The 12,636-nt window shown below is 48.1% G+C and overlaps 1 protein-coding gene across 1 annotated transcript in view; it reads right to left on the bottom strand.

The window, feature by feature from the left end:
- The window catches only part of DPEP1 (dipeptidase 1), a 200,534-nt gene that overhangs the window by 98,796 nt on the left and 89,102 nt on the right, over window positions 1–12,636 (bottom strand). The window contains exon 6 of the mRNA XM_078670801.1: window positions 10,322–10,498. Within this exon, the coding sequence (XP_078526927.1) occupies window positions 10,322–10,498 (177 nt within the window). The remainder of the gene's footprint in view (window positions 1–10,321; window positions 10,499–12,636) is intronic.

Raw genomic sequence — 12,636 nt, 5'->3', positions numbered from 1 at the left:
CACAATCAGCTGTAAGCAAGGCCAGGGAGCAGGAGCAAGCAAGGAAAGAACAGGTGCAAAAAAGTAGCAATCAGCCCCCCGCGGTCGGGGAGCCAGGGGCCACGGGAAGGAGGCAGCTGCTACCAACGCAAATAAAAACCAGCAGGCTGGCTTATCTATTAGGCCGGTATCCAAAGGGGACAGACAGACACAAGTTAGCAGAGGGTTTCACACAAGGTTTCATGATACCCTACAACAGCCGCAAGGGGGCACGGGAGAGCCAAAGCCTGAAATCGGTAAGAGAAAACACAAGCACAGCACGAGACAAGGTAGGCAAGGAAATCCAACTGGGGTGGGTGGCCGGCCCTTTCAACTTTCCCCCACTGGAGAATTTGATGGTCTCCCCACTAGGAATAGTACCCAAGAAGGAGGAAGGGAAATTCAGGCCGATACACCATCTTTCCCACCCACAGTGGCAGTCCATCAACGACTGGCTGAAGCAGGATGATTGCTCAGTAGATGCTGCGGTAGACCTGATCCGCCAGGAAGGAAGGGGAGCCCTACTAGCCAAGACAGACATTGAGTCAGCTTTCCGAATCCTGTCGGTCCACCCAGAGAGCTACCATTTGCCTTGTTTCCAGTTAAACAGGAAGTACTACTATGACAAATGCTTGCCAATGGGGTGCTCAATATCATGTGCATATTTTGAGGCATTTAGCAGTTTACTAGAGTGGGAATTAGAGAGACGGGCCCCACGAGGGGGTCAGGTCCATTACTTAGACTCCTGTTTGTCGGCAAGGGGAGCAAAGGCGATTGCGCCCTCCTGCAGAGTTCCACAACACTGGCACAGGAATTAGGGATACCGCTAGCACAGGAGAATACAGAGGGCCCCACCACAAAGCTGTCCTTGTTAGGGATAGAGCTAGACACCATTGCAGGAACATGCAAATTACCACACAGCAAGGTAGCGGAGCTGAAGGAGATCATGGGTATGCTGAGGCTACAGAAGAAGGCCACGCTAGGCGAGGTGCAACAGCTGCTGGGAAAACTGAACTTCGCCACGACGGTGATCCCAGCAGGGCAAGCGTTTGCAAGAAGATTGGTGTGGTTGACCAGGGGCATGACGCAGAAACACCACAGGGTCTGCCTAATGCAAGGGGGGGTAAAGGCAGACCTGGAACAGTGGGAATCCTTCCTGTCCGATTTCAATGGCATCTTAATGTGGCGCGAGCCATGGGTACCAGCAAATCAGCTTGAACTGTACACAGACACAGCAGAGGGCCTCAGTTTCGGGGCCATCATGGGAACAGCATGGACAGCAGGGGCTTGGCCAGGCACCTGGAAACAAGCAGGGGCCCCAGCGAACATTTAGCTGCTGGAGCTATTCCCCATAGTAGTGGCGTTTCACATCTGGGCAGAGCAACTAGCAAACAGGCAGATAACTCTTTGGTCTGGCAATCACGCGGTAGTGCAGGCAATCAACACAGGGGTGGCAAAATATGCGCCCGTGGTCAGCCTATTACGGCGGTTGGTCCAATGCCAACTGAGGGCGAATATAGCGCTTAGGGCATGACATGTTCCAGGAGTAGACAACTCAGTAGTGGATGCCATTTCTCGTTTTAAGTGGGCAAGATTCCGAGACCTCGCTCCACATGTGGACCAAGGGATGACCCCGGTGCCGGAGGGAGTATGTGCATGGGTAGACCTGGTATAGAGGAGATGGTGGAAAATGCACTGGCCCCAAAGACAAAGCACTGATTCCGTAGAGGCTGGGCGACATTTACTGCAGCTACTGGGCTCACTAATGGCCAACCAGTGGGGCAGAGCGAGGTCCTGGGTTTCATTGATTGGGCGTTTAGAGCGGGTAGGACAAAACCTTGGGCCCAGACCCATTTGCGCGCAGTGGCATACTACACAAAAATGGCGTTGGGGCAGGATCTCACCAGGGGTTTCCACTGCAGGATGGCATTGAACGGATGGGGCAGAATGCAGAAGGCAAGTTGAGACGCAAGAAGGCCAATTCATTTCCAAGCTTGGGGAGCTATGCTCATCAGAGTGCGAAGCCATGCTTTTCAGTGCAGCTTTCGCGCTAGCTTCCTTTGGGGCATACAGGGTGAGCGAGCTGGTGGCCCCAGCAGCAAGGGATACAGGAACAGCATGCATGCACTGAACCAACATGTGTTTTGGGGAGGGACACATGGACATCCTGCTATGAAGGTCAAAGACAGACCAGTCGGGCAAAGGGAGAAGGACCAGACTGCAGTGTATTAGGGATAAATTATGTTGCCTGTTATGCCTGGTACGGAGATACATGGCAACCGTAGAGATCAGTGAAGGGCCGCTGTCCAGGCACGGAGGGACATTCTACTAAGCATGGGCGGATTTTGCGGATCCACGATTCGCGGATTTGCGTATTCACGGATCGTGGATCCGCAAAATCCGCGGATTTTGCGGATTTGCGTACCCGCGGATTTGGGGCGGGGCTTCCATGCGAGTGCACATGCCTCTTGTGTGAATAAAAGGTCAGAGACCGATCAGAGCAGCAGATGAAAGATGCAAAGGCCTCTGGGTAGATGTATAGTGCTTTTACTACACTACAGCTGCTTAAAGTGCCAGAGAGTTGTCTACAGCGACCAGGTGTGTGTTACTATGCCATCCCTATACCCATTTGAACCCTACCAGTCTCCCTCGGGTGCTACTCATAGTGACTGACGGTTTTCAATACTTGAGCATATATGTGGCACCGCACCAGGAGACTAGATTCACTAAAAATTTTGGAAGAGTGATCCACTTTCCAGGATGAGGTCGTATGGTGGTGTGAGTTGCCCCTAACATTGTTGGGAAGAGCTGCCGTCTTCAAAATGATTACTCTTCCAAAACTACTATATGCCATGCAGAATACATACTACCCGCTCCCGAGGCCACGTTCGCCAAGCTGGGTAGTGATATATGTTGCCTGCAGCGGTGCGCCAAACACAAGAATGGCCCTCTCCACCCTTCAGCATAACCCTAATAACAGAGTTATGGCGCTCCCAGGCGTTATGTCCTACTACTGGGCAACACACTTGGTGGCGGTGAACAGTTGGCTAGTCACATCTCTGGATCATTCAGCCTATTTGTTGGAACGCAACCAATTTACTGGCCACTCCTGTCTCCACTATGGTTAGAAGGGAGTACGACAACTGCTGCCAGCCACCCAGGTGGCAATTGAGTTCTGGCGAAAGGCCACCGGCTGAATATATAGGGCTTGTAAGTTTACATGAAAGACACCGCTCTGGGGGGGGGGGGTGATTGATCAGGAAACTAAGAGGGTTTGGAGCCTGGGATCTTTTGGTGATCCCTCGTGTAGAAGATCTCCTTGAAGGTAGTGAGTTACTATGCAATTGTGCCGAAGGGCGCAGGGGTCCCTTGAGTGAGCTGCCCATCATAGTGGGTAAATGGCGGGAAGACGGTGCACACCGCGAGTGTGTGGGCGGGGCCAAACGGACGGCGCTTCCATGCGAGTGCACATCCCTCTTGTGTGTATAAAAGGTCAGAGACCGATCAGAGCAGCAGATAAAGATACAGAAGCTCCTGGCCACAGGAACAGCACGAGGATTGCGCTCGTGAAAGTCAAGAATGCAAAGGCCTCTGCCCAGCATCACACCTAATTTTCGATGGTATATTTAGGAAGAAGGCACATCTGCCCAGCCTTGACAACGCTCACGATTGGTTTTGGGCAGATGAATGAGTCACTGAATTTAAGCTTCAACTAGGGCACATGCTTAATCGGTATCTGAAAGTGCCTGCGGTTGAGGTTTAATTTTTGTGCCAGGACCGTCGTGCCAGAATGAACCCTGCCCTTCATATTTATTCAAGAAGACGCCACCGTTTTGTGCTTGTTGTAACTAATTTACGATGGCGCCGGCAAGCTGCCAGCGCCATCCTAAAATAGTTACTAAATTAGCTTCAACAGGAAGCTCTAATAGATAAAATAAAGCAGGCGCTCGATGACCTGCTTTATCTTATCTATTAGAGCTTCCTGTTGAAGCTAATTTAGTAACTATCTTAGGATGGCGCTGGCAGCTTGCCGGCGCCATCGTAAATTAGTTACAACAGGCCAGGAATGGTTGAACTTTTGCCCCCGGAATCCGCCGCTCGCGGATTGCGAATTTTCGGTAAATTCGCGAGAGTTCGCGGATCGCGGATTTGCCGAAAATTCGCAAAATCCGCGAGCGTAGCGGATTTTGCGCTCATGCTTACATTCTACCAGTGTTTCCAATTTATAGCAGTGATGAGGAAGGCACTGGGGGCAGCGGGGCTCCCACCCAGGGCATTCAGATCACATTAATTTAGAATCTGTCCGCAACCCCGGCTGCGGGCTGGGCTTGAGTAGTGACTAAATAAAGGGGATTGGTCGTTGGGCATCAGGCGCGTTTAAACGGTACACACGCACCACCACATACTGAGCCCGAATCCCCCCCCCCGTATAGGTCCAACTACACGGCGCAGTACGGTGTGGTTCGTGGGACATTCCCACATCACACAGGCGCAACAGTGGGCAGCGGCCTGAAGCAAATTCAGCGGGATCTGGCTGCGGGACACCAAGGTGGTCTGGATAGGCCAGTCCGGGATGAAATTGGACCAACTGCTAACCGCAGAGCAGGAGCACTAGAGAGAGGGGGCAAACCGGATGCAGTAATAGTATACCTGGGAGGTAACGACCTGGCCGCACTGGGCAGGAGGGCCCTGCTAATGACAATGCAGGCGGATTTAATCTTTAGCTGCTGTGGCAAAACTGGTAGCCCCGCCGAAATAATCATCTCGGAGATAATAATGCGGAAGTCCTGGAGGGGGCCGATAGACCTGGTTGCAGTAGAAAGATCCAAACGCAAGCTAAACATTATGATGAAAAAATAATATGTAGGGCCTACGGCTGGGGATTTGTAAGGCCTGGCTTCATAAATCTTAGGTCGCCAGGCTACCACCTGGAAGATGGCGTGCACCTAGCAGGGGTGGGGATGGATATGTTCCTGCTCAACATTGTGGGGGTGTTAGAGCTAATGGGTTTCTTAAAAGTGACAGGGAAAGCCTAGGGGAGCAAGGGGGGCAGCTCCCTCCGATCTGCGAGACAATAGGTAGCGTGGTGGAAGACAACCTAGAATGATAGAAAAGGAAGATAAATTGATAGATGGAAGGCTCACGCACTGTCCTTGGGATGCCTCATGACAAGGGCACTAAGGGAGCAAATAGTGTCCCGTTGCTACAGGGAGAGTAGATGGAATGCTCCCGCCGGGCCCTTGGAATGCCTCATGGCAGGGGTACCAAAGGAGCGAGAGGTAGAACTCACCCGCAGGCTGGATAGATGAGATGCTCACATGGGGTCCTTGGGATGCCACACGGCAGGGACCCAGATGAGTGGGTAGGGGCCAAGTTGGCACTGAAGGCAAGTAGGATGGCACTTGCGGCCCGGGCAAGTCCAGACGGACACCCACCAAGTCGGCAGCAAGTTAAAGTCTAACCCCTTGGCAACGGTAGCCGTGGTATTGGGGCCTCCTCCAGAAAGTAATCTGTCTGAAGAGCAGATATCAACCAAATGGACTGAATGAGCCACAATGACAAATCTTTAAGACAAGGCAATAAAAATGTATAAAATGCCTTTTACCTGTTCTACTAAACTGCAACCTTTTTTGACACCAAGCAAGTTGTCCATGATCTATTTAAAGGTGAAGGGGCGCAGTTTGAGAGGACTAAGGGAGGGAGGCAACTCGCCGCCTGGGAGGGGTTACGCAAAGGCTGTGCCATCACCTTTCCTATACTAAAAATGTGAACTTAGGACAGCTGTTAATGGGGGATAGTACAATATGACACTGAAGATCAAAAAAAGGTAATCAGCTGTTTCTCTCAGCCAGACTGCAGTTTCCACTGCAACCCAGGGCCCGTATTTACTCACAATTTGTTTCTCGCCAGCTCTTGTGATTTTTAAACCTGGTGCAGTTTAAAAAAGTTTGCAAAGTTGCAATGGTGCTGGGAAATGCTCTGAAGTATACTCAAAGGGCTGCTGTGCGACCATGGCTGGTGTCTGCATGACAGCTAGTCTCTCAGAGATGAGAAGACATTCTCTGAAGTATCCACTTTCTGCTGGAGGAGCTGAGGGTCTGTCTAGTGCCTGGAAGCCACTGCCTACTACTGAGGGAAGGAGAGTACTTGGCCCTGCAAAAGTAGAGGCTATCCAAGAGTAAAAGACCTGCATGTTCCATGCATAAGAAGCACCCAAAAGATACGGGCGACCCAAAGGGAGTAGTACCAGGAGTGAAACATGATGTGAAGGGATCTCCCGAACTCCTTGAATGGTTCCTGCTCTGAACTGCGTTAAGAATATGCAGTGCCGAGACTTTTGCCAGGTAAACTCAAATTGGTGAAAGCTATTTACATCGATTTATTCAGTTTGGAATCCAGGATCGTTTCAATCATTACAGACCGGAGAGAACTGGGCTGTGCATCGTCTCCTGGGTGTACCCCCGGCCTGTGCCACCTAACCAGTTCATCAGGAGCTTGGTGTTGGGTTAGTTGAAGACTATATTAAATTGGGCTCCCTGGCGCTATGGTGTGTTGTCTGGGCGAACCCACACATTGAACAGGAAGGTGATCATAAATTGTCTTGCTAATGACAGAGGCTTGACCATTCCCTGGTTACAATATATCAAGCACGAAATGTCTGACCTGGGGAGACCAGAACTCTTTTCCTCCCCTTCTACTAATTCAAAGGCTGACTTAACTTGGGCCACAAAAGCATTTCAAACCAAGTAAGAGATTCCACGTAGAGGCTGTAGATGGCTATTCGAAGGATACTGGTATTTCTGTGACTTTGAGGATCAGGATCCATCTGGATGAATTGATGACAGATGGTAAGATACAAATTAATTAGAGAAGCTCATGTGTGTTTGCAACACACGGATTGGTTGGTAGGTGGCTGTGTCAAAGGCTGCAGAGAGCTCAGATAGGATCAACAGGAAGGGGTCATTTTTTTTTTAGACAAACAGGGAGGTGTTGTTGGCTATCTGAAGGGTGGCTGTCCCAGTGGTATTGCAAGCTCTGAAGCCAGATTTGTACTATTGGAGGTTATTCTTCCTTATCTGATCATTTAATTAAATGGGGACTACTTTCTCGATGATTTTACAGATTAAGGTACGTGGGCGAGGGGGTGGCATTTAAGAAGCTCATCAGGGTCCAGGGTAGGGGTTCAGTAGGGGAATAATTTGTCTTGTTTTGAGAGTATCTGTGCCTGAAGGAGGCGTTGACAATACAGAGAAGCGATGTGGGGGAATCTCCTTGGAGGAGCTTAATGATGGTAGAATATTGCCTTCATAGGTTGTGGTTTTGAGAGGGTTCAGAATGTCATGGAGTTCAGAGTGCGAGAAGAGTGTGAATGCGATGCACTTGGGTGTAGAGTGATGGAGGATTAGATGAAAAGGCATCTTAGAGAGGAAGGTGACCTAGCTAAAATCTCTATAAGGGACTATGCTAAATTGCGAACCAATCTCAATATGAAGCCCTACCTGCCATGGGTGGATGCCACTTGGGACAGCGTCCTGTTAACCAGATTTAGGTTTGGCATCATGAGGTGGCATTTCAGATTTCCACTGGATCAATTTGATCCTAGTAATGTGTTACTCTGTCCCCGTAATGAGTCTTCACCCTAAAGTCTGCTTCAATTCACCTTCATTTGCGCGTACTATATGGTTTAGCCCAGAAGGTTTCTAGTCCCACAAATTATAGCTTGTGGTATTAGAAGATGTGCAGAGGCACTGTCGTATCTGCAACAGCTACATTCTCCTACTTTCTAAATTAGTATTTGCTCATTTTTAAAGTGTGCTCATGCCAAAAGAAACATTTTTTTTTAACAGACTGAAGCTGTAAAATCACATTTGTCTAAACACTGCTAGTGGGGCACTCTCCTGATGTGTCCACCTGGGGCACTGCTCCTCAGAGTATAATCTCCTAATCCTGGCTCCAACGTGCTGTTGATCCTTCTGAATGTTTTCATTCTGTTTGTCTTATTATGTTACTATTTACTCACTGATTTTTTAAACCTGTGTGTGACTAAGGCCTGGAAAACGTTTAAATAACTTTTTTAGTATATGTATTCTGCTTTTACGGCTGTGTTTTACTGCCAAAATAAAGTATTATCTGATCTGATTTATTTGCACATCTAAACAGTGCGGAACATTTTAGTGAACTGCACCCAGGGTGCATTTGAGTGAACTGCGCCTTGCCTAATTAATGCCTATAACAATGCTATACCCCAGGGGCTATAGAGTAGGAAACCCAAATAACTGGGAGAGAGTACCGAAAGGAGTATAGCACCTTACTGAAGATTGTAAATAAGATTACAACCCTGTAACTGAGACCTAATTGACCTGTTGTAATATTTTGCTTTACTTTCTTTCCACTACAAGATAGACAATGGCCAGGACAAAACCTTATTGTCTGTTAGTTGACAATTATGTTCTGAGCTCTTGTCAACCACACTACCTCCCTGGGAAGCCTTTGACCACTCACCCTTGTTACTACTGGAGTCAGTTGTGGAAAGGGTGTACTTAGCCCAGTTTACGGGGCCAATAGTGGGATGCACCAGTGCACCCCACCACATTGGCAAACAAGCACAACCATGATGGTTGGAGCCCAGAAGCCACTGCCTGCCCAATGCCCCCACCAGATGCGGTCTGACACATGTTAACAAGTTTATTTTTGTTTGTTCATAGTTTCATAAATCACAAAATATTATGTAGCCCATTCACTGCCCTAATTGTGTATAAATACAACATAAAATGCAAGAATGCAAGCAGTGAACGGTTTGCAATATTAAATCCTATTAGCTTTCCCTTTTATTCTATTTAAGAGTAGGATTTGGTCAATAGGAACTTCTAGTACCAGTCTGCAGTAATGCCCTCTTGTGCTGCTGATTCAAGATGACCATCCAAGTAAAGGCTTGAGCTATTAATTAGAGCCAGGCTTAATGACTTTGCAAGTGGTTGTTTAGTAAATGGGCACCTGATCTCACAGCATCTTGTCTGGTAATCCTTATTGCCACCATACAGAATGCAACACATTTCAGTTCTGTCAAGAGATTAACTGGAGCACATTACATTTCTGTTTCCATGTAATGTTTTATTTATGGCTACTGGAAACTAACTGTATCTCTCTTCTCACAGCCGCCATCTTGGCGCCACATCATAACATTGCCCAGCGACTGCTGTATGTTTGTTTCCTCATCAGGCCTGAAGGTCCCTTTTGTTAACACCACTGTAAATCGTTCATGTACCATGTTCTTCCATAGTTCTATACTAGGGTCCTGCTCTCACACCAGCTGCTCGGGGTCCCACCGCAACACAGGGCTGCAAATGCTATTGTTACGCCACTGTCTGCACCATAATCAGAAAAACCTGAATTTTCTGTTCTAAAGTCGACCACCCAGAACACTCTTTGATTGTCCTTGGCCAGACGCCGAAGCGATATTGGTTGGATCCGCCTGCAGCCTCCAAAATAATTCCCTGGGAGAGGGCCGGGATGTCCCGGAATGGGCAAATGCAGTCAGCAGTTGTGGCCGGCATGCCTCATGGGCAGGAGGGCGTAGACCGGGAAGGGGGGGTCTGCGGGGGTCATAATAATAATAAAACGTACCTTTAGGCCTGGTCCTGTGTCTTCTCTGGCCTCCTGTGTCCGACAGGAACAGGAAGCAGGCAGCCAGGATCCCTCCCTAAGACAATCACAACGCTGCAGTGCAGCATTGGGATTGGTCTGAGTGCCGAGACAAGGCGCTCAGCCACGGGCTGGAGGGGGGGGCATGTTCTCCATGCAGGCTCAAATGCATCCTGCATGAAGAAGGGGTAAGTGCGCATTAATTATTTTGGGCGACCCGAAAGGGCCGACTGAACAGTCATTGCGCACTCAGGAGTGGGCAAAACACTCCCTCCCTGCTCCACAACGAGAGCAGAGCATCCCCTCCCACAAAATAAACATAAAATGGTAATAACTAAAAGTTATTTTTGCATCTCGTACTGCGGAGGAGCCACAGTCAGATAAGGATGAAAACATTTAGGTTTGATGATGCAGTGCTTTACGATTAGCAAGATTGGTCCGAGATGTTTTAATGTAGGGTTTGGGGGGGGGGGGGCTGGAGGGTGAATGCTAGGAATAAGCGTAGTGACGAAGAAGATACTGATTAATGGGGTTTTTAATAACTTGTTATTTTGTGGATGTGACTTGTGGTGATTATTATCGGCCGTTTGGTGTACATTGCTACAGTTGTGTATGCCTATTCCTTAATGATAAACGTATAAATCCAGAACCCTCGACTTACCACTATCTGGAGCACATCGTCGGGCACGTTGCGAGAGCTGTTGCAGATGGCATAGGCGGACGAGTGGCTGAAGATCACCGGTGCACGCGACACTTCCAGAGCATCCTTCATGGTTTTCACCGAAACGTGAGCCAGGTCAACCATCATTCCCAAGCGGTTCATCTCGAGCACCACTTGCTGCAGGAGAGGATCAAAACTCCCCACGTTAGGTATGGAAAGCCAAAACATATCGTTTTCATGTAAACTGCATATGCCCAATCAACGTTACTCATCAGGACGCGAATCACAAAGGCGATTATAAATATGGTGAGTTAATTTGCAATTGTGAAGACCAACAGAATTTGAAACAAACACTCTGAAATAAGCATAAGTTGTTAAGAACGTTGACACTACCCTACAAACCTAGCTACCATTTTCATGGGTCATTAATCCATGAGTAAACATGGTGCCAGCTGCCACATTCGCAGCTGTATCTCTGATTTGCATCTGGAAATGGCTTGACCTATAAGTAGTCACACAAGGTGGCCTTGCAGTTGTAAATCCTTAGAATTAGGGCAACTGGAATTATGAGAGTCTGCGGCTGCTGTATTTTTTGCATCATTATGAATTCACCACACATCCATCATCTACTGGTTAATTTGTAGATGTGTTTCTAGTCAAACAGAGCAAAGGTTACTAAAAATGTAGCAACACGTTGCTGCGGTATGGAAGTCCATTCACAAGCATTGACTAGTCACCTTTCAGCTTCTTTTGATGTATTTAGGTATTAACCAGGTACTGATAAGGTGAAACAAGTACCCATACAGTGTTAACATGAGTAAACACATGAGTCATATCATCACATATTGTGCTGCATTTTGTCGCATAATTTGCCTTTTGTTGCTTCTTAGTGTAGTCAACCCTGCTGCATAATTTTGTCCTGCGCCCTGTAATTCCAGCGTAGATGCTTAAAAGCATGAAATATACCCCACAAATGTTTAATATTGTGTATGAGTACATCCAACTCAAGTTGTGGTAAGTGGGCTATGAGAAATTGGGTTGTTGGTTGACTGGGGTGTGGGCCCTGGTCAAGCAGCGACCACAATCCTGGTCAAGTTGAGGCACAAGCCAGCCCTAAATTAACCTGTGAGCAACCCTCTGGTAGCTTGGCACAGAGCAGTCAGGCTTAACTTATAGGCAATGTGTAAAGCATTTGTGCAACACTTCAAACAGTAATGAAGTGAAACACACTACACAAAAAGGATTCCACACCAATAGAAAAATAGAGCAACATTTAATAAATCAAACTAGACCAAAACAACAAAATTCCAATTAATAGAACCAGAGTTATGAATTTTTAAAGACAGTGAGAATGGCACCATAAAGCACTAAGGGCCAAGTAGGGATAACTAGTTGCGCTGGACCGGACTAAAGTCCAACTTTAATGTCGACAGCGATGAAGCACAGGGCAGCTGCAGTCACCAAGTTAGGTGCGCTGAAGTTAACCTTCTCAAAGTTCATGCCAAGAGTCCAATTCGTGTTGGCTGCAGGGAACAAGGAGAGCGTTCCGGGAGGCTGCTGGTGTAGCGCAAAGAGCAGGCCAGGCGTCGCAGGCAGGCATTTCTGGAACTTCGCTTGGCGGTCGATGCTGTAGGGCGAAGAGTCAGGCTGAAGGACCTTCACACAGAATTGCGGTGAGATCTAGCTGCGAATAGCGGGTGTCTTAGTTGTGAAGATCCCAAAAGCTTGATTTCAGCTCAGTGAACCACAACAAGGGCCCAGGACCCAAGGGTCATCACTTGAGGGCCAGGAACTCACTTCAGCTGGGCCCAGGGGTTGGTGCAGGATGTTGGGAACCCATTTATGTCCCAGAGGCTCAGATCAGAAAGCCAGAAGACTAGCCCTTGGAGTCACTCAGATGTTTTGGGTTCAAGATGAGGTTGATGGTCCAGTTCTATTCATGTGTAAGCGGGGCTCTGCCCAGCTCCTCCCTCCCATCCTTTCAGTGATGGCCAATGCAGGCACACCTAAGCTCCCTATTGTGTGTGGCTGTCTAGGAGGAATCCACAATGCCCAACTGTCAGCTACACCCAGTCATTTGACCCAGGTACAGGTTACTGGCACTAAGAGCCATATGTATGAAGCCAATGTGCGATTGCAAACGCTGAAATTCACAGACTTTCAACGTTTGCAATCGCAAATTAGTAGCGTGCAATGTAGCACACAAAACGCCCCTCGCAAAATAAGGAATCGCAAATTGTGTGATTCCCAATTTTGCGATTGCATTTAAGGAATCGCAAATTACGATTCCTTAAATGCAATGTAAGAAGCAAATA

The sequence above is a fragment of the Lissotriton helveticus genome, chromosome 12 (genome assembly GCF_964261635.1).
Source record: "Lissotriton helveticus chromosome 12, aLisHel1.1, whole genome shotgun sequence".
NCBI classification, from domain to species: domain Eukaryota; kingdom Metazoa; phylum Chordata; class Amphibia; order Caudata; family Salamandridae; genus Lissotriton; species Lissotriton helveticus.
The sequence above is the reverse complement of the archived record's forward strand: the minus strand, read 5'-3'. Positions and strand labels throughout refer to the sequence as shown.